Source organism: Eretmochelys imbricata, chromosome 2 (assembly GCF_965152235.1).
Source record: "Eretmochelys imbricata isolate rEreImb1 chromosome 2, rEreImb1.hap1, whole genome shotgun sequence".
NCBI lineage: Eukaryota > Metazoa > Chordata > Testudines > Cheloniidae > Eretmochelys > Eretmochelys imbricata.
In genome coordinates, this window is record NC_135573.1 from 11163129 (window position 1) to 11185235 (window position 22107).

Below are 22107 nucleotides of genomic sequence, written 5' to 3' on the forward strand. Positions count from 1 at the left end.
TGCTATTGTAGGCAACCTCATCATACCATCCATGTCATAAATTTATCAGTCTCAGTCTTGAAACACGTTAGGATTTTTGCCCCCACTCCTCCCCTGGGAAAGCTGTTCCAGAACTTCACTCCTCTGATGGTTAGTAACCTTTGTCTCATTTCAAGCCTAAAACTATTGATGGCCAGTTTATATCTATTTGTTTTTGTGCCAACACTGGCCCTTAACTTAAATAACTCTTCCCTCTCCCTGATGTTTATCCCTTGAATGTATTTATAGAGAGCAATCATATCTCTCCTCAGCCTTCGTTTTGTTAGGCTAAATAAGCCAAGCTGCTTAAGTCTCCTCTGGTAAGATAGGTTCTCCATTCCTCTGATCATCCTACTAGCCCTTCTCTGCTCCTGTTTCAGTTTGACTTAATCTTTCCTAAACATGGGGAACGAGAATTGAAAACAGTAGTCCAGATGCGGTGTCACCCATGCCTTTGTATAATGGTACTAACACTTCACTACCTCTACTAAAAATAGTTCATCTGATTGCCTAGGATTGCATTAGCCCTTTACACAGCCGCATCACATTGGCGACTCATAGTCATTTTGTACTTGATCAATACACCGAGGTCTTTCTCCTCCTCCTGTTGCTTTCCTCCTCTGGTAAGTCCCCAGTTTAGAGCAAAAAATTTTGTTGTGCATGTCCTTGTACTTTGCACTATCAAATTTAATCGCATTTCTATTACTCCAGTTTTCAAGGTCATCCAAATCTTCTTATATGATCATAAGAATATCAGGTTTGGAAGGCGCCTCAGGAGGTCATCTAGTCCGGCCTCTTCTCAAAGCAGGACCAATCCCCAACTAAATCATCCTGATATTCCTGTCCTCCTCCATATTGACATTAACTCCCAACTTTGTGTCATCTGCAAATTTTATTAGCACACTCCTACTTTTTGTGCCAAACCATTAATGAAAATGTTAAATAAGAATGGTCCCAAGACTGATCCCTGAGGAACTCCACTAGTAAACCTTCCTCCAGCCAGCCAGTTCACCTTTCAGCATGAACCATTGAAGTCTCCCTTTAACCAGTTTCTTACCCATCTTTTGATTCTCATATTAATCCCCATCTTATCCAATAAGTGAAACTGTATCAAATCCTTTACTGAAATCCAGATAGATTAGAGCTACTGCATTTGCTTTGTCTAGAAAAATCAGTTATCTTCTCAAAGAAAGTGATCAGACAGCTCAGGCACGATCTACCCTTTGTAACACTATGTTGTATTTTATCCCCATTACCATTTACCTCTATATCCTTAATTACTCTCTCTTTCAAAATGTGTTCTAAGCATACAATTGAGGTCAAACTAAAGGACCTTTCTTAAAGGTCACTTTGTTCCTCTTTCTTAAATATAGATCCTATATTTGTAGTTTTCTTGGATCTTTACTGGTGCTAGACATACACATATATACTAGAAGTGGCAATAAATGTCTTTTTCCATCTTTATTTAGCATGGAGGCTTATGCCTATTCTCATGGTTCGCTGGAATAGCAGTTGCAACCCTGAATACTGGCTCCACTGGTTCTGCATAAACCCATATCAACAGCCCTTCTCCGGTATAACCATCTGCGTAGACTGTTTTGATGCCAGCACAAAGACCGTTCTTGAGGAGCATTAGGGTTATAGCATGTGGACCTCGGTGTAGATCCTATGCAAGGCCTGAGTGTTTTAGGTGGCTTTATTCTCTCCCTATCCAATAGAGCAAGGTTCTTGTCTATGATATGACTTAGGAATTGTTTTTTTCTTGCTGCCATCTAGACATTTGAAATCAGTTCCAAAACTTTGGGGTTTTTAGCTAAAACTCCCATACCGTCTGCATTTATTGTATCCGTGAGCTGAGACAGAGGCCCTGTTTTGCTATGTAGACTGCAATGTCTGTTTAGCAACTTTATGTAGGCTTGAAAAATATTTCACTTTTATTGTGATTTGTTACATTCTGAAAACCTACCACTTCTGAGCTGTTTGTCACATTATTATGCTCTTCTGTGATCTTGAAAATTATGTTTGCAATTCAGGTACTTTCCTTTGCCACTAACCATGACAAAGCCAGTGATGGAAATGGGTTAGAGAGAACTTATTTTGCTATATAGAGCTTTAGAAAAGACATTGGCCTCATTTCATTCTGGGTCAGTCAGCACAGTAAAGTGTGAATATAGATTACCAGTAGCATTCTCACAGAGTCTCTATCATCCCACAATTGACTGCATGCTTAGTTCTTTTAATTCAGTCTCTTGTTTGTATTACAAGTGGGCGAAGGGCAGGCTTTTCCACAAATTAATCTTGGAAAAGACAAACCATACAATAGAATGGTTAACTGCCAAGGCGCCCTGCACTCTGTGAAATCAGAAATGCTCTTGGGAACTTTTTCCAATATGTTACTGTTCATTTTATATGCTTTCTAACCAGGTCACAGACTTGCCTTCACTGTCTAATTTCAACAGTAGTTATGTAAGAACATAACCTGAACTTGTATTAGAGGCCATTAGGTAGCAGAACAAAACACCATTAAACTGAAAACATTTTTCACTTTGGGAAGGACCAGACCGCCAACAAAATGACTTTTTACAATGTGAAACTGCAGGTTGAACTCCCTTTTTAGTTTACATGTGATCCCAGATTTGCAGTCCTGGAGACGAAAATCCTCTCTCATCCTAAGGGCAGGTCCCACTTGAATGGCAGCAGTGCCATTTTCAACACTGCCTACCAGCGTGCCTGCTGAGGAAGAACCATTTCTGGGGCTGAGAGGGTGACTAAGGGCATGTCTACACTTCCCCACCGTTTGGGCTACGGTGGTATAAACTGCTCCATGCAGATCCAGCAGGCATGAACTTAAAAGTCCCTAGTTTGCACAAATGTGGCTCTGTTTGAAGAGGACTACATCAATGCAAACGACAGACCTTTAAGGTCATGCCTGCTGCATCCGTACAGTGGAGTTACAGCTCCGCACTGAGGTACATGCTGCACTTCACACCCCTGTAATCTGAACTGTGAGGCAATGTAGACATGCCCTTAGTCTCCATAGCGTTCGATTCTTGGTCTCTCTGCTAAGACTACACAGAAGTGTACTAATTCTGGTGGAAGAAAGGAAGTGTTTGAAACTTGGTGAGCCAGGCATGCCCCGCCAGGAGAAGACAAGCCTCTCAGAGTGAAAAGAGGGAAAAACAATCATCTCACCTAAAACTAACTATACTAAACAATAACCTACAACTATAAACTACCTAACTGCAATGAAAACAGAAGGCTGAGGACACTCTAGACAGACTCACTAGGGTTCTATCTCAGGCTAAGGTGGTGGTTTGCCCGTGCATCCCTATATAACCTCAGTGTCTGCTACAAGGAGGCATAGGGCTCATGCGTGAGCCAGACGGACACTGCTAGCTTGAAATCTCTGATCAAGGGCTCAAGCGGTGCATGGACACCTGCAGAGGAGCACCCATAGGGACACTACTCGAGTAAGAATTTATGTTCCTTATTAAAACTCATTCCTCTTGGGCTGTCCTCCAGCCACAGTTCTGAAGCCTGTTAAGTGCCTCATTGCAGATCCTCAGATGGTACAAATCACTGATGTTCAATTGACTTTTACAGAGCTGCACCAGTTTACACCCGCTGAGAATTTGGAGAATTAGGTGTGGAGAGAGTGCATGTTTTTCAGATGAAGTAAAAATAAGTGTGTATGCCCTGTTTAATCAGTAACAAAGTGTAGGTTATTTGACAAAGTGACACGCTAGTCCAGAAAGATGTTATGAGTTGATCATTAAATCTTTCCAGAGTTTGATTTCTGAAGCATTTTAATCTCAGTTTTCTGTAACTTTCTGCATTTTAGAAACTCTGTTCTCCATTTCTTACGAGCTTCATTTCCACATATATTTGACAGAAGTGAACAATTTAAACTTCTGAAAGACCACTTTTTATATCAGACCTAAGACAACATTTCTAATCTTTTTGTTGCTAACTGTTGCATTTTGTCTATTTCATCTGCTGTGGATTGGCAAGGGTTAATAGTCTCTGTGTTCTTTGATTATGCATCTGTGTGTCTCTAGCAGGTACAACAGACACAATATTGTGTTTCTGCAGATAAGCTGATATCCTTGTCCTGTCCGCCCACCAAGTTCTGCACAAATAGTTCTTAGAAAAGAGACCTAATGAACCACCACACCACACTGATTTGCACATAATTGTATCTGCCATTTAAAAGCCAATGATAAAAGGACAGAATTTGATACTTGTTCTTTCCTCATTTTGTTCCACTGGTTTCTCTGGAAGAAACCGAGTTTTAAATTTTAGCTGGAAATGATTTTGCCACCCAGCTGGCCAATTAAAAATAGAGAAGTATGCTGGAATGATTTGCAACACTAGGTGGGTGAAGCTGAAGGCATGTACAGCAGCCTCTGAGTTCAGAGAGGATTTAATTCTCTACTCTCCATAGCTAGGCTGAATTTTTTTATCCTGATGTATTTAATTTGTCAACTTATTTAAACCCAAACTTTTCATTCTTTCTATATTTCACCAAGCTCAGATCTGAGCCCTTGAGTGCTGGGAAGAAAGGCTTTAACTCTCTTATCAAAGAGTTCTCTTTCTTTTAATAGCACTGTGTGTATTGCAATTTATTTTTTGTTAAGGCTAGATTTCTTTTTAACCTTTCCTCCTCCTTGGTGTGTGTCTTATAAATCCCCAGCTTTTACCTTTAGTTCTGCATTGGGCTTGATACTGTAAGGAGCTGCTGGTAACAAAAGCTAGCAGATTGAAATGACCCATTATGAACCAACTTGGAGATTTGAAAAGTTTACAATTAAGAATGAATGCGGGGGGGGGGGGGGTTTGCAGCCAATTTGGGAGTGGAACACATTGCCCTACAATATAATAAGCATAGATCTCCTTCAGGAGTCAGGTTCACATCTCACTCTCACTGGGTATTTTAAACATTTGTGTCTCTATATAAAGTATTGCTAATGTGTGGTCTGAGATTGAGAAACTCGAGGTTTAGATACAGCCTGGAAATGTGAGTCATAAGAGGGGGACAAGGGAAGAGGAAGCCAAGATTACAGTCTTGAGAGACACGGAGGATGGCGATGCTGTCCCCACGGTAGAGAAAGTGGGGGAGAGGAAAGGGCTCCAGGGAAAAGTTCAGTAGCTCAGTTTTGGGAATGGCAAGTTCCAGTTGATGGCTTGACATCAGCAAGATGATGATAGAAAGACAGGCCAAAATGTTAATTTTGGTAGAAGGAGAAAGGTCCGGAATAGCAAAGATAGATTTGTCATAGAGATTTTCTGTTAACAGTGGGTTCAGTTGTTCTTCACTGGCTCTTACCAGCCATGAGGACATGGATCCATTTCACAAATGGAGACCCCAATCTTTTTCAGGCATTCTAATGCTTCATTTATCAGAGGGTAGCGGTGTTAGTCTGTATCCACAAAAACAACAAGGAGTCTGGTGGCACCTTAAAGACTAACAGATTTATTTGAGCATAAGCTTTCTTGGGTAAAACACCACTTCTTCAGATGCATGGAGTGAAAATTACAGGTACAGGCATTATATAATGACACATGAAAGGAAGGGAGTTACCTCACAAGTGGAGAACCAGTGTTGACAGGGCCAATTCAATCAGCGTGGATGTAGTCCACTCCCAACAATAGGTGAGGAGGTGTCAATTCCAGGAGAGGCAAAGCTGCTTTTGTATGAGCCAGCCACTCCCAGTGCCTATTCAAGCCCAAATTAATGGTGTTAAATTTGCAAATGAATTTTAGTTCTGCTGTTTCTCTTTGAAGTCTGTTTCTGAAGTTTTTTTTGTTCAAGTATAGCTACTTTTAAATCTGTTATAGAATGTCCAGGAAGATTGAATTCAGAGTAACAGCCGTGTTAGTCTGTATTCGCAAAAAGAAAAGGAGTACTTGTGGCACCTTAGAGACTAACCAATTTATTTGAGCATGAGCTTTTGTGAGCTACAGCTCACTTCATCGGATGCATACCGTGGAAACTGCAGCAGATTTTATATACACACAGAGAATATGAAACAATACCTCCTCCCACCCCACTGTCCTGCTGGTAATAGCTTATCTAAAGTGATCATCAAGTTGGGCCATTTCCAGCACAAATCCAGGTTTTCTCACCCTCCACCCCCCCACACAAATTCACTCTCCTGCTGGTGATAGCCCATCCAAAGTGACAACTCTCTACACAATGTGCATGATAATCAAGTTGGGCCATTTCCTGCACAAATCCAGGTTCTCTCACCCCCCTCCCAAAAACCACACACACAAACTCACTATCCTTTTCTTTTTTAGGAAGATTGAAGTGTTCTCCTACTGGCTTTTGTATGTTAGCATTCCTGATGTCTGATTTGTGTCCATTTATTCTTTTATATAGGGACTGTCCAGTTTGGCCAGTGTACGTGGCAGAGGGGCATTGCTGGCACATGATGGCATATATCACATTGGTAGACGTGCAGGTGTCTAATGCGACCAAACTCAATCAGGTGGCTGGGCAGTTTCTTGCTTTATTCGATTGGATTTAGAATTTTCTGTTCTAACAGGTTTTTACTTTTTATTCAGTTGTACTGTTCTGTAACATAAGGTTAAAGCTGTTCTCAGCAGTCACTGCTTGGCTATAGTATTTGGTTAAATAATGCAGGTTGACTAGCTGGTTTACTCTTCAGAAGAAGTACGCCAGCCATTCTGGTAGAGATGAGGATTCTTTTAGCTGTGTGGCTATGGTGTAGTCCTGCAAGAAATCATAGTGCTGTTGGTAAGTGGATTTGAAATGGGTTTGAAGGAAGGTCAGGTTTTAAAAGCAAAGGATGATACAGTTTTGTCAGATCCAAGAAATAGTAATGCCTCAGAAATTATGGTCTGATAACTTTCCAGACATGTCTGCCTGGATTTACTAGGTGATGTTTTGGTGCAAAAGCAGTAACAAAAACATGAAAGAATTTAACTGAACCCACTAAGTGAGACCTCGAACAATTTAGAATTAGGAGATGGCACATTTTATGTCTAGGTCTGTCTGTGAAATGCAAGGAAACTGCATTAAGAATGCCTAGACATTTGTTTAAAATACACACAGTAAATACCATAAATGGCCTCTCTCTTCTTGAGTAGTTCTGGGTTATAGATCTTTGCCATGTGTAATCTGGTAACCACATGCCCCACCTTACCTTTTTTAAAGTGCTGAGATAGGACGATTTGTCCCTGAATAAAACCCTTTAATATCTCCAGTTAATTCCAGCTCGTTGAGTTTCAATCATGGCTGGGCTAAACTAGCCCCATGAGGCTTGGTGTCTTAGTGCTCATATTTACACAGTCGTTGAGAGGCAGCAAATCATCTACCTGCCTGTTAATAGGGAGTTATGTATTACCTTTAACAGGGCTCTGGAAAAAGGCTGCTGTGTTAGGGTAAAATTTTCTTGCAACCTTGACGTCTGATCTAATATTTCCTGGCTGCCCTGTAACACACACACAAAATGTATCTTCAGGAACATCTACTGACCCTTTGTTAACATATTCACTATCACTATAATGCTTTCTTAAAACATTCTTACCATGTGTTTCTGTATGTCTATGCACAGATATCTCTGTTCTTTCCGTCCTTCTACATGTATTCTTGAAGTCCTTCCCACTTTGGACAATTCCAGATTACACAGGGACTTTCCATCGCAAAGGATCCCAAAATAACAAATTAAATGAAAAATAGTGACTTGTGGCATACAATGCAACATCTATGTAAAGAGCAAATAGCAATAGTACACTGCAGTTGAAATCTGGTAATGAAGATTACTGTATCCACTTGAAATTACTATATCTAGGGAGAGTTTAGGTAGGTAATGTAATGTTTACAATGTAATGACCAGAGGAAGAATTTAGACCTGAACACTGGGAGTAACGTCCTTTCTTTTTGCACATACAAAAAGCTCAGCTGTATGTCTCATCTGTAAGACAGCCCCTCCTGCTGTATAGTATCCGCTATGTTGCTGGTGTTGAGTACTGACTCAGAGGAAATGCATCACTATCACTGTTTCCTGAAGCACCTAAGGGTTTCTTGGAGGTCTCCAATCAAAATACTACCCTGACCAATTCTTCTTAGAGATCAGACAGGCTTTCAGCATAACGTGGTATGACTGCAGACCGTTTTGTTCTGCATTTGGTTACAAAAGGCATGCCACCCACACTTATCACAGGAGAATGTTATGGTTCTCCTCTCTAGGGCCAGTCAGCGTCGCACCTCGCCACCATCATTGTGGAGATACACAAAGAGGGCGAAAGCCATGTACAGTAAAAGCTGTGTTATCCAGCACTTTACCAACTGGAATGCTCTAGAAACTGGCATTTTTGATAGCTCCCAGTGCAAATGTTCAATCTAATAACCAGGACCAATGCCGTAGCTAATTGGAATAGATGCCGAAGCTATTTGGGACTAGGGATGTAAAAGGTTAAATGGTTAACCAGCGCTGGTCGTGCCATGCCAGCAGGACACCAGCCCCGGCTGCGGTGGGCGAGCCAGTGGGACCCTGGCTCCTGCCGCACCTGAGCAGCCCTGGAGTCCTGGCCCCAGCCCCAGCCACGCTGGGCCAGCAGGACAGCAATGCTGCCGCCCCATGCCAGCCTGCCGCCAGAGCGACATTGGTTAACTGGTTAAACTGGCCCTCATGGGGCTAGTTTAGCCCAGCAATGATTGAAACTCAATGAGCTGGAATTAATTGGAGATAATAAAGGGTTTTATTCAGGGACAAATCGTCCGATCTCAGCACTTTAAAAAAGGTAAGGTGGGGCATGTGGTTACCAGATTACACATGACTAAGGTCTATAACCCACAACTACTCAAGAAGAGAGAGGCCATTTATGGTATTTACTGTGTGTATTTTAAACAAATATCTAGGCATTCTTAATGAAGTTTCCTTGCATTTCACAGAGAGGCTTAGACATAAAATGTTCCATCTATCATTTAAGTGGTTAACTTTTTAAACTGATATTTACATGCCTATTCAGGATCCCGGAATTTCCGAGAGCAGTTGAAAGGAGAACTTCAAGTTCTCCGTGATGAGCCGAATGCTGTTCTTTCTGTTTGTATCCACCATTGTGATTGGTCCGTTTATTACTCGGTGTATTTTCCCGTGTTTATCGTAAAATATTAACACTACCTTACCATTATGGCATCCAAAATACCAGCAAAAAGCAAAGGAGAGCAGCGTAATAGAGTTGCGTTGACATTAAAACAGAAAATAGATATTTGTTCATGTCTTGAAAAGGGCGAGAATAGAAATGTTTATTCATTTTATTGTATTCTAATTCTTTGAATATTGGTAATCCATTGGTAAGTATAACTCTTAGTTGACAGGAATTTCTGACTAATTGCCCCCCCCCTTCCTCCAACATGCCAGATGAAGCTTTTACTGTATATGATTACATAGCCTTTGGAGAGAAATCATAGTGTTTTCTTTTAAATAATCTACAGTTTAAGTAATATTTTAAGCCATATTCTACCGCATTATGGGCTTATTCCTAGAATATTTCTTGTACAAAAGAAATCTTTTATGCTAGTGCAATACAGAATAATAATATACAGCACAATCCAATGCATCACAGTGTGAGTTTACTTTGTCTAGTACTTAGCACCTGTTGGTTTTTTTTTTTTTGCAAAACAGTGCAAGGAATCAATGAAAAGAAGTAGCTCTGCCATAAGCAAGCTACAGTAATAATGTTTTCAAAGGCCTTAAAGCATATGTGAATCATAAGACAAGAAATTTTCAAAACATGGGCATATTATCTGTTAGCTTGACCTGTGTAGCAGTTGATCAAAAGATCTTGACTGCAAACCTGCTTGCGATGAGCAGATACAAGTGATTGGCCTACATTCAGATATCAGGATTATTTAAACAAACTGGGACTGTGCCACAGAAACTAGTCAAAAGAAGTTTAGACTCAATTAGAAAAAAAAAAAGTGCTTTAAAATTAAAGGGATCTGCTTTTGAGCCTTTAGATTACGACCTGACACAAGCAGTAAAACTCAACCGATTTTCACTTCGATAGCAAATACCTTGCTCATCTAGATGAAATTTCTGGCAAACCATCAAACGACAAGTCATCCTGGCTGCCAGAGAAGAAGGGAGTGTGATCAGCTTGCCAGAAATTTCATCTAGATGAGAAAGGTACATTACAGAATGCATAAACATCACCACCACCAAACCCTACCACCCAATACCTAAAGATTAAACAGAAGGAATAAACTAGTTTCTTAAAAGAAATCTGTGGTTCATATGTAGTCAGATTTATCTAAATTTCCAGTTAAAAGTTGGAGCCAACTAGCACCCAGAACACAGGTTTTGTTAGTGCATTTCTTTCCAGAGAGCATGACCCTGGTGTTTAGCTTTACTTGAAGAAGTTTTTACTACATCCAAATGTTTATAATAGTCAGAGATCGAACAACACTGAAACTGAACGCTGATCACGTAGCTGTTATGGGTAAACTTGGGAATTAAATTGAACATTAGCATTATAGTGATGAGGGGGAAGAAAGCTTACTCCGTCCAAGTGAACGAGTTTGAAAAATAAAACAATCCTTTTGAAACAGAGTCCACGGGGACATAAAGGCTGCCTTCATCCATTGTCAGCATAGAGCAAATAACAGATACAAACTGAGAATGCATCTGGGATAACTGTAATCAGACCAGTCAAGATCGATCTTTAGAATACCAGCCACTGTGGATGACTGATTAAATAGAAAAATACTGACAAGTATCAAAGATTACTCACTGCTTACTTTGCTGCAACAATGGTTTTAATGGTGTATTTCTTTTTAATTGCTTGTGGAAGAAATAAAATGACTAATTCAATTTTAAAATGTTTTGTGTATGAGAAAGATTGCCAGAAATCAGGCAGCTAGGAAGGATTATGAAATTGGGTTGGCTGTTTCAGTAGTTCATCTTAGCGTTTTATCATTTATTTACTATATCTAATCCCCTGTTCTCCACATTGTATGTTTGCAGAAGTGTGACTGTTACATTACTTGAAGGACTCTGGCTCAGTTGTTGGTATTTCCAGAAAGTTAGATTGGTTTTGTCTATGCTTTAGAATCATCCCATCTCAAAAGATCTGATCTAAAGACGTACTGAGCACCTTTGTAGTTGCTCTGACTTCAGTGGGAGCTGAGAACATTCAGCACCTTACAGCATAAGGCTTAGAATGGTCGACTCTAAGGATAAAATCCTAGCACAGTTTTAAAGTATTACTATGTAAATAGCTATGCGTGTTTATACACGGTATAGTTATTGGCTCCAATGGAGTAATGTTATGGATGAATTTAGCTCAGTATTTTTTCTGCATTACAGTGAATAACCAAACGATGTTGCTCCAAGTTAAAATGGTTGGGCTTGGTATGAGAAACTGATCTCAAAGACATACAGTAGAATTTATGTAAATACATGTGATGCTTTCATGTTATTAAATAACCATTTGGCCAGTGCTTGATGAGCACAACCAGGAACATAGAAGCAATACGTTTTTATGAATATCTTTTGTTTGGATTTATCCAGCTGTGAAAATACTGTAGGCCTCATAATGGACAAACAAACATAACCAACCCTATTTCCCAATGTGTAAATAATCTGCACCATCCTTTTGGAAAATGAAGGGGAAATGCTCTGCACAAGAAAGAATAAAGGAGGACTAGGGAGACAGAAACAATACTTGAGTTTGGTTGTTGAATAAGGTATTTAACGGAGTTCAAAAGAGCTTGGTATGTTGGAAGAATACTGCGCAGAACCTGAACACTCCTCTATCAAAACTGCTTACTCAAAATGAAATACAAGGCTGCCAGAAACTGTTTCTGACTTGATGCATAAAAGAAGGGACAAGGTACTTGCTAAATCAAAAACTGCCAGACAAGAGAATCAGCTTGAATCAAACGGCGGGTTTGTTTGTGGTGGGATGATTTCTCTCCATCCTGAGATTTCGCCGTTTGTTTTTTTTAAAAAAATATATATAACCGGGTCAAACTGGGTTGTTCAATGTATTTGCAAATGGTAACGTTTGCTGATTTTTGCTCTCTGTGCTCCTGAGCGTTCCCTGTAAAAACCTGAACGAATGTTACCACTCAGGAAAAGAGAAAGTTGAAGCAGTTCCAAACAGCATTTCTGGCCCTTAGATTGCTCTGCTAGCAAAACTGAAAGCCAAACTGGCGTGGCTAAGGCTTTTAATCATCACTTTATACTGTGTGTACACAAAATAACTGAATCATTCTGTAACACTATGTCACTGCAGTAATTCCTGCTTGGGCTCTCTTTCTTTAGCTTTTCTCCAACCAAGTATCTGATGCATCTTATCTAGAGATTTCAGTGTTATCGCTGTTCCTCATCAAACTGGTTATGTCTACACTATGGACCTTACACCACACAGCTGCACCACTGTAAGGTCTTCTATGTAGCCAGTCTCCCACCGGCATAATTAAACCACCCCCTATGAGCTGCGGTAGATATGTCGGCGGAAGAGCATCCACACGGGCCTTTTTGTCTGTTAAACCCTAGTGCAGACAAAGCCTTAGTGTTGCTCTCTCAAATATGCAGATTAGCAAAACTAACCTCCCTTGCACAGTTATAACAACATTTTTAAAAAGCCTATCTTAAGAACCCCCTGCAACTATCACACTGCAGCTGGTTACGGTCTGTGTTTGTGGGCTTGAGGATCAGTTTGTATCTGTCAAGTGAGTGAGTTTATTTACTCCTCTAGCCATCTGCTGCTTTAAATTTTGTTAACTTTCTCATTTGAATAAATTAAGCTCTGTCTAAGATTTATTAAAAGTCCCAGACCAGATTCTCAGCCAGTGTAAACTGTTCAAGAGAGAGAGAGAGAGAATTGAAGTCAGTGCAGCTACACCAATGGATGATATGGCCCCTGGTCTTTAATGGCAAATATCTGATTGAAAACTCTCTTTCCCTCAATATGAGGAATAGTACAAATCACCCACACAGTACAGTATGTATCTCAAAATCAATATAAACTTTGGAAGATGAGTGTAAACATTGCCAGACTATGTATTTTCATTGAGGATAAACATTCAGGGTCCCATTGGTATGCTGTTTCCAAGCTAAACTTTCACATTGGTGCATAGGGAGTTCTGTGCACAAATCCAATTAACCATGACAGTATATGTACGTAGAACTTTCAGCACACAAGTTTGGAATTATAGCTCTGAGTTGCCAAAGCTCCTACAGAAACTATATTGGAACTGGGAAAATAGCAGGAGTATGTAAAGTATTCTACTTATTTTATATTAATATATTTAGATATTGATTTTGAGACAGAAGTTAATAGTAATTGGAATTTATTTACAAGTGCAAGTTTTCACCATGTGATTATGACAGTCTCACCTTGCAGACGCTAAATAACATTTTTCGCTGATACAGTATCTTTCATCTTAGAATCTTAAAGCACTTTAGAAACATTCGTTTGCCTCTGTAAAGCACATTAAAACAATGGAAGAAAGATGTTATATGAATTCTGAAATATGTTTTACTATTATTCCTAATTAAATCTCTCAGCTTCCCTGTGGTATATATTAACCTAGTGTGTAAGGTAGGTAACAAAAGGATGAACTCACACAGAGGTTAAATTCCTTGCCTAAATCAGGGAATCAGTAGGGGGGCCAGGGCTCCTGATTCTATCTATTCACCTAATTTCTTATATTGTGCTAATTCAGTACCTTCCATCCTGGGTTCTAACCACTAGCCAATGGTTCCTGTCTCAGTAGCATATGTAATAATAATAAATATATTGCACTTATATAGAGCAATCCAGCATCAGTTTGGTGATGCAGGACAGACAAGATGCCCTCTAGGGCTTTCCCTTCTTTAATTTCTAGCATTGCAATGCAATGCATTGCGGTAAAGCACATGAAGGTATTTTCTGCACCAGGCATGTGCAAGTAAATGAAATATAAGGGGTACATGAAAAGTAAAGAGAGAAAAGAACAAGGACTTATTCCGTTGCTTTATTTTAATATCTAGGAATAAAGCATGAAACTCTCCTCCGGTAGCAGACATCCGAACCTTCATGTTTCTTCCCTGACAGCTTGACTTTCCCCTGCACCTATTATATTTTGTATCAATGCTTGCATTAGACTCGTCTTCTAATTTTCTGAAACACTGATTATCTTTTATCTGAATTCTAGCACTGTCATAAATATAAAGGGAAGGGTAAACACCTTTAAAATCCCTCTTGGCCAGAGGAAAAACCCTTTACCCTGTAAAGAGTTAAGAAGCTAGGATAACCTCGCTGGCACCTGACCAAAGTGACCAATGAGGACACAAGATACTTTCAAAGCTGGAGGGGGGAGAAACAAAGGTTCTCTCTGTTTGTGTGATGCTTTTGCCGGGAACAGAAAGGAATAGAGTCTTAGAACTTAGTAAGTAATCTAGGTAGATATGTGTTAGTTGCCATTTGTTTAAATGGCTAAGAAAATAAGCTGTGCTAAATGGAATGGATATTCCTGGTTTTGTGTCTTTTTGTAACTTAAGGTTTTGCCTAGAGGGATTCCCAATGTTTTGAATCTAATTACCCTGTAAGCTATTTACCATCCTGATTTTACAGAGGTGATTCTTTTACTTTTTCTTCAATTAAAATTCTTCTTTTAAGAACCTGATTGCTTTTTCATTGTTCTTAAGATCCAAGGGTTTGGGTCTGTGTACACATATGCAAATTGGTGAGGATTTTTATCAAACCTTCCCCAGGAAAGGGGGTGTAGGGTTTGGGGAGGATTTTGGGGGAAAGATGTTTCCAAGCGGGCTCTTTCCCGGTTATATATCTGTTAGACACTTGGTGGTGGCAGCAATAAGGTCCAGGGACAAAAGTAAAATAGTTTGTACCTTGGGGAAGTTTTAACCTAAGCTGGTAAAAATAAGCTTAGGAGGTTTTCATGCCGGTCCCCACATCTGTACCCTAGAGTTCAGAGTGGGGAAGGAACCTTGACATGGTGGCAGAGCGGTGGGATTAACTTGAAATCATTTTGAGATTAATTTGAGATTTTTTGAACCAGAAGCACAGATTTTAAAAGGAATTTTTTTTCCTTTGAGCTGCTGGAAAGCAGGTTTTAAGCTGAAAGCAGAGGTTTTTTTTCTCTGCTTGGGGGCCAGAGCAGAGACAAAAGGGGATTGTCTTTTGTGAGCTGGAGTTTTCTCTACCTAAAGGCAGGGTAGTTAACCTCCTGCAGGGAAATTCAGAAGTCTTCAAGAGACCTGAAGTTGTTTTTTACCAAAGAGCAACTGGGGGGGGGGGTTCTGTCTATTTGCCTGGAGACAAAGGTGTTAGTTTTGGGGGGTTTTTTTAAGGATTTTGATTTTTTGAACAAGAAGCACAGATCTTAAAAAGGAAGGTTTTTTTTCCTTTGGGCTGCTGAAAAGCAGGTTTTCGGCTGAAAGCAGTTAGAGTTTGTTTTTTTCTCTGCTTTGGGGCCAGAGCAGAGACGAAAGGGAATAGTCTTTTGTGAGCTAGAGTTTTCTATACCTAAAGGCAGGGTCGTTAACCTCCTGCAGGGAAATTCATAAGTCTTCACAGACCTGAAGAAGTTTTTTTTTTTTCCTAATAGCAACTAAAGGGGTTTTCTGCCTATTTACCTGGAGACAAAGGTGTTAGGTTTTTTTTTAAGGATTTTTCTGTAGGCTGACAATCACTGTCAAAGAACATAGGTATCTGGACAGCACAGCAAAATTTTACAAGCCAAGTTTTTTTTGTTGTTTTCTTTCTAACTCTCGGGTGTAAAGTTAGTTAAAAACAGAGAGGTTAGGATGACAGACTGCACTGTTCTACAGAAGCTGGAATTAGCCAGATTTGAGGCTGAGGAAAGACAAAACGAACATGAAAGACGGGTAGAACTCAGACAGATGGAGATGGATGCACAAGCGGTCAAAGAAAAAGTAAAAGAATCACCTTTGTAAAATCAGGATGGTAAATACTTTACAGGGTAATTAGATTCAAAACATAGAGAATCCCTCTAGGCAAAACCTTAACTTACAAAAAGACACAAAAACAGGAATATCCATTCCATTCAGCACAGCTTATTTTCTCAGCCATTTAAACAAACAGAATCTAATGCACTTCTAGCTAGATTACTTACTAAGTTCTAAGACTCCATTCCTTTCTGTTCCCGGCAAATGCATCACACACACAGACAGAGACTTTGTTTCTCCCCCCTCCAGCTTTTGAAAGTATCTTGTCTCCTCATTGGTCATTTTGGTCAGGTGCCAGCAAGGTTATCCTAGCTTCTTAACCCTTTACAGGGTAAAGGGTTTTTCCCCTGGCCAAGAGGAATTTTAAAGGTGTTTACCCTTCCCTTTATATTTATGACAAGCACGATTTAGATACTGCCACTGTCTGCTGTTTCATATGACTCAGAGCAAGCATATATTGAAGCCAGTAATGATTCACTTGCAAAGCAGTGGTGTGAGCAATCACAGCTTTTATATGCCATCTGTGTTAGTAAGCTGAATCCACAGAAAATGGACCCTATACACATGGCTTTTCCTCTGTCCATGGATTAAAATATGTAAGTGGATCCATATGGTATAGTAGGTGCTTTCTGAGTCAGGAAGGGGGTGAAACTGCATGTCAGATCAAGAGGCTTTCTCTGATGAAACATAACTGTTTCTAAACACTGCTTACTGTAGTATTCTACACCACAGATGCACGTGTTTTGTCATTTGGCATGTTATTGAGATAGTTGGCTTTATAACTTACAAATGTACAGCCTACTGCTATGAGGACAGGAAATAATTAGTCCATCTACCGACAGGCAGACACACAACACTCCTCTCTTCTTTGTGTCTCTTTCTAAATCAATGTTTAGTGAACTGATTTACAAGAATACCAAAGAAAACTGATTTGTTGGAGATGGGTATAATTTCCTCACCTTCTTGTGGATTTAATTTTTTAATTTAAAGATGTTGTGGAGCAATAGTCTGAACTGTTATTACACGATGGGGACAGCAAGCAAAAGTTTCATCCATAATTCCTGAAGTAGAGCATGGAGTTGAAAACCTAATGGCAAATAGATGAGTAGCTTTAAAATAAAGACTTATGCACATAGCTCGTTGAATATTTCTGAAGGTTCATGTGAGTCAGAGGCAGTCTTTGGGGCCAGTAAAGCTCACGGCGGCAAGGCCCCATGGTATGAAGCAACCAAAGTAAAGGGTAGTTTTTTAAGAATGAAAGCACTTCCTCCAAGAGAGAGCCATGAAAAGAAATAGAGCAGTTGGTCTCCACTTCTGCAGCAGGTGGCTGGAGAACCTTAAGTGTGTATATACACACACACACACACACACACATTTTTGTGTGAGAAATCAGTCAGTTAAACTTGGAATATATCCCCAACGACCGTCTTGCTAGCCTACCCTGAAGTCCTGAGACAGTCCTATAGAACTGGGGGTCTCAAACTGGAGGGGGTGTGTGTGGAATATATTCTGTGGGTGTGCGAGAAGCTTTAGAGGGGAAAAAACTTACTGCGTGCATTCAGAGCTGGGCATCCGGAGAGCAGCAGCTGCAGGCCAGACACCCGGCTCTGAAGACAGCACCACTGCCAACTGCAGCAGAGAAGTAAACGCGGCATGGAATGGCACCGCCTTCAGAGCCGGGCCGGGGGAGCGCGGTGACTGCTGGCCGGGTGCCAAGCTCTGAAGGCAGAGCCAGCAGCAGCAGCAGAGAAGTAAGGGTGATAATGCCATACCACGTCACCCTTACTTCTGCGCTGCCATTGGTGGCAGAAATTACTACAGACACAACCCCGGGGGGGGGCGTGATCAATAAGTTTGAGAACCACGACTGCAGAAAGTAGTGCGATCGTCGTGCTGTGCAAAACCCATTACTTTTGGGTGCGGTGGTACAAAAATAGTTTCTCAAGCCCTCCCCAAAATGCTCAGGTTGATTGTGAAACGTGTTCCTTCTAATCCCATAAACTGTACATCCTATTTGAAATGGAAATGTTTTGCTTAAATAGGCCTCATTTTCAACTGTACCACTGGAATGTTTCTAAAAAATGACATATATAACACCAGCAGTCTGGGATCCTGGTGTCCGCGTCATGTCTGCTCTGACTGTTGTACCTCTTGTGTTGTGTACCTGCTTCTTGTGCTGTGACGTGGCAGCTGTGGTTGAAGGGAAGTTTAGAGATCACCGCCTTTGACTGATCAGCCTGTCGTTTGCTGAATGGATCTGTCAAAAAATGTTAATTTCTGAACTTGTGTCTTCGTTCTTGCTAGCTGTTTTCTTCGTTGGTGCATCAATGTTTGTTCAGTTTGCCAGGCTCAATGGGCATTACAGAAGCCTAGATCATATTCTGGTTCTGAGCCAACAATGCAAAAAATCAAAAACTCGCTCCTGTGAGAAATATTCTCTCTCCGAGCCGAGCATGTCTGAACGTTCCTGGAGAATAGGAAATAATATCTGTAAGAAAATAGGGCACGTTCTGATTAATACAGCTCAAACCTTCTTTGGAGAAAAGTAACCATGCAAATCCCACAATGGCAGTAATATGGGAGGAGGTTGGAGTAATGGAACTGAACAGCCCAATGAATGTGAGGTATCCTGAATGTATGTATCCACTCCGAATGGTCTCTCTCACATGTGCTCAAAGCTTTTCCCTGTCTCTGAACAAGAGCCTGTTGTGAAATAGAAATACTATAGTATCTACAGTGCATCAGAGATAAATTTAGTCTGTGAAGTACACTGATAATGCACAACTGGAAACCCTTTCAGAGTGGGGAATTATAGTAGCAATTTCATATTGTATAGGCAATGAATCATTCACTGCTGTACAACCAAATAGGCAGTGTTACTGGGCACACTTACTTTGATTGCAGTTTGGCCCAGCAGAATCAGTTTAGAGACATTATATTTACTGCTGTCTCTGTGAGAAAAAAGAAATAAATGAAAACTGTAAAGTAAAAAATAAGAATCTCAGAATGAAATAAAGTGCAATAAGTAGACAAGCTTTATTACCCCTGTACCATTTTGAAATCCCATTTTTTCTTATTGCTGGATATTAGTGTACTGTATGTGATAGAGATGTATCAAATTGCAAAGCCCAGCAGAGACTGCCCTGCTTTAAAAGGTCACCTTATTAACAGGGAGATTTATTTCTGGCTATGACACATGGACATGTGGGCATCCAGAACAGAATCTATCACCAGTTACAGTTTGTATTTAAGAACTGTGTATAGCACCCCTGCCCACTCCCCTAGCTGACTACCTGGTTCTTTTTGCTCAATAGTTATGCATAAAGAGCAGGTGGAATTCAGCTCACATAGGGCCAGATTATGGTTTGCACTGCATGAGGGTGCAAGGAGCTGCCGCCTCCTCCACCTCTGCATAAGGCTAGTCTCTCCAAACTCAGGGATGGCTCCAAATAGCACCACTGACTGTGCTAACATCCCCAGAGGAGGCAGGGTGAGTATAAGTCTGTAGCTTTAGCACACCAGCCAGTAGAATGGGGTTGGCAGCTATTCACCCGGAAAGTGTCTGTTGTTCTTTGTATATGGAAAAATGTAACAAATGTTTTTACCTCTTATAGAGATGGACAGTTAGCCGCTGACAGGTAATAGGTCACAATGTTCAACTGGTCAATGAAAGTAATTCATGGGTTTCTTACTGGATGTCTCCTTCATTGTCATTAAAGACTTCATGGCATTTTTTGCAAGAGACAAGATGTAAACCCTAGGATCCTCGCTAAATTTTAATTTTCATAATTACATTATACCTGCTGGAATGCCTTCTGAGATAGCTACACAGTGTATGTCTTTACTCCATAGCCTAAACTGCTGTGTATTGTTGCTGTGCATCTTTCAGGATTCTCATGGAGACCAATTTTAGTGCTGTTCCTACAGCAAAAGTCCTAAATAATGTGAAATTCATTTCTTGTATTGCAGATGTCTTGGTGGATGGAAAGGTCTGTGACTGTGATATTGTAGTAGACTGCAAAGTTGGGGACCCCATCGCATTGGAGGTGAAGCTGACCAACTGGAGCAAACACAGTGTGGGCCCGTTTGCTCTAACGGTGATCCCATACCAGGATTACCAAAATGGAGTACACAACTACGAGCTCCATGATGCCATCACCTTTGTTGGATCCAACACCTTTTATATTGATTCAGTGAGTCCTTCTTTTTCATAGTCCACTCATCTGCATGACACATGCATTAAAATTGATACTCCAAAACAGGATGCCAACGTATGCAGCTTTATATTAGTGAATTCTACTGGAGGTGAGGGATTGACAGCCCTGGAGACTGAACTCTTTTATTTATTCATTCAAAAGGTAAAGAATAGGCGGCAGCCATGCAAACTTCTCCATACTGGCCTAACAGTTTCTTAACCATGACCTAAAGGGGTCCACCCCAAAGGGGAATTCAGCTTCGTGCCTATTGAATCCTTGATCTTTCACTGATATTGCCAACAAGGGCTGTGAGTTTCATAAGTAGCTTGTGATTTTGGGAACTTCAGTATTTGGGTGCACACTTTAAAGAGGCCTGATTTTCCAAAAGTACTGATGGTGTCCCAGCTGGTGCCAATAGAGGGTGTTGGGTTCTGTGACGTAGAAAATCATTTCCATGTAATGGTCTAGGGGATCACTAATTCCTTTGACACAGGCCACTCGAGTGTTAATAGCTTTTGGTCACTACCAAGCTGGCAAAATCTGAGTTAGTGCCGTTGATAAAAGGTTTGATACAATATTGCCAGTCCCCTGAGCCATTCAACCCCACCAGCGTTTAGAGTTTAAAGAACTTTTTCTGCAAGGTAATGGCAATATCCTCCAGGCTGAACAAAGAAACTGCAAACAACTTTTAGTCAGGCTATGAGGAAACGCTACAGCCTGAAATAGAGAAAATGAGATAAACATTAAAGTCCAATAAGATGAGCATGTGCATTCAGTTGTCACTTAACACATTTATAAAGGCTGATCTCATCATTTTGATTTTTCAGTTTTTAAAAAAATCAGTGTTAAAACCATGCAAAAATGTTGAGTGTCCCTACAAAGAAGAGGTGAGCTTTCTCTCAAGTTCACTTCTAGAGATTTCAAGTCAGAGAGATTTTTGTTCCTGAGGCAAAACACTGAGGATTATTTAAAGATACAAAAAATCAAAGAGGAGTGAAAAACAGAGGACAAACACTGAAAGATGTTTCAGGAATGTTCTGATTCTGGTAGCATATTAAATAAACATGAAGAGAGAGTGAGTATATGGTCAGGTCTTTACTTAGGTCAGGTCTTAAGTTATCCAGTAAAATATGACTGTCAAAACTGAACATTTAAGTGAATCTGAGCTGGAGCGAAATTAAAGGTTAACCACTGGAGACTCAATGTGCATATGTTTTCAACTATACAACATATGCAGAAAATAGGTTTTTTTAAAGCTAGTGTGTACAGAATTTATCATCAGCCTGAATTTTAATGGATGCTAACGGTATTGTTTGCTGAATAATTTCAGTTTAAATGTGCCAACAGAAATCATCAAGAGAGGGATTTCTTGACCTGGGGCTATCATTCTGACAATGTTGGTTTTGAATCAGAATTCCAGTACTTAGGTACCCAGTTGTGGAAGAGTCTTGCACATGAGGTTAGCAAGGGAGAAGGCAGAAGTCTGTGTAATATATTCTGCCTTGTGATTGGGTCTCCCACGAGGAGAGAAGCCAAGGGGTTATCTCCCCTGTGAATACCTGGGGTGCAATTTCAGCATTCCCCCTGCTGTTGTATTGTAAACACTATTGTACAATCCCTTATTAAGGTAATGGGGGGTTGTTTTTTTGTTAATTTGTCCAAATTCTAACTCAAAAAAGGCCAAGGGGAAAAATGTGAACTTTCTGAGACAAAAAGTATTCTATTGTGTGGTATGTGGTATCAGGGCTTTTCCTACAGTAAATCCCAAAGATAACATATTGTCATACTCCCTCAGGGCTCCGAATACTGATCACAGAAGGAAATTTCCTCAGACAGTATATCTGATGTTATCAGAGTTTCTGTCATCCTCCCATATTGACTCATTAATCAATGGCAAAAAGTAAATTTCAGAAACTGGTACCTCGTTTTTGTATTTTGGGTATTGA

At 40.3% G+C, this 22107-nt stretch overlaps 1 protein-coding gene across 2 annotated transcripts in view; it reads left to right on the plus strand.

The window, feature by feature from the left end:
- Window positions 1-22107, plus strand: part of TRAPPC9 (trafficking protein particle complex subunit 9) — an 816338-nt gene that overhangs the window by 788606 nt on the left and 5625 nt on the right. For both annotated transcript variants that reach the window (XM_077809757.1, XM_077809756.1), the window contains exon 22: window positions 19935-20158. In XM_077809757.1, coding sequence (XP_077665883.1) covers window positions 19935-20158 — 224 coding nt within the window. The remainder of the gene's footprint in view (window positions 1-19934; window positions 20159-22107) is intronic.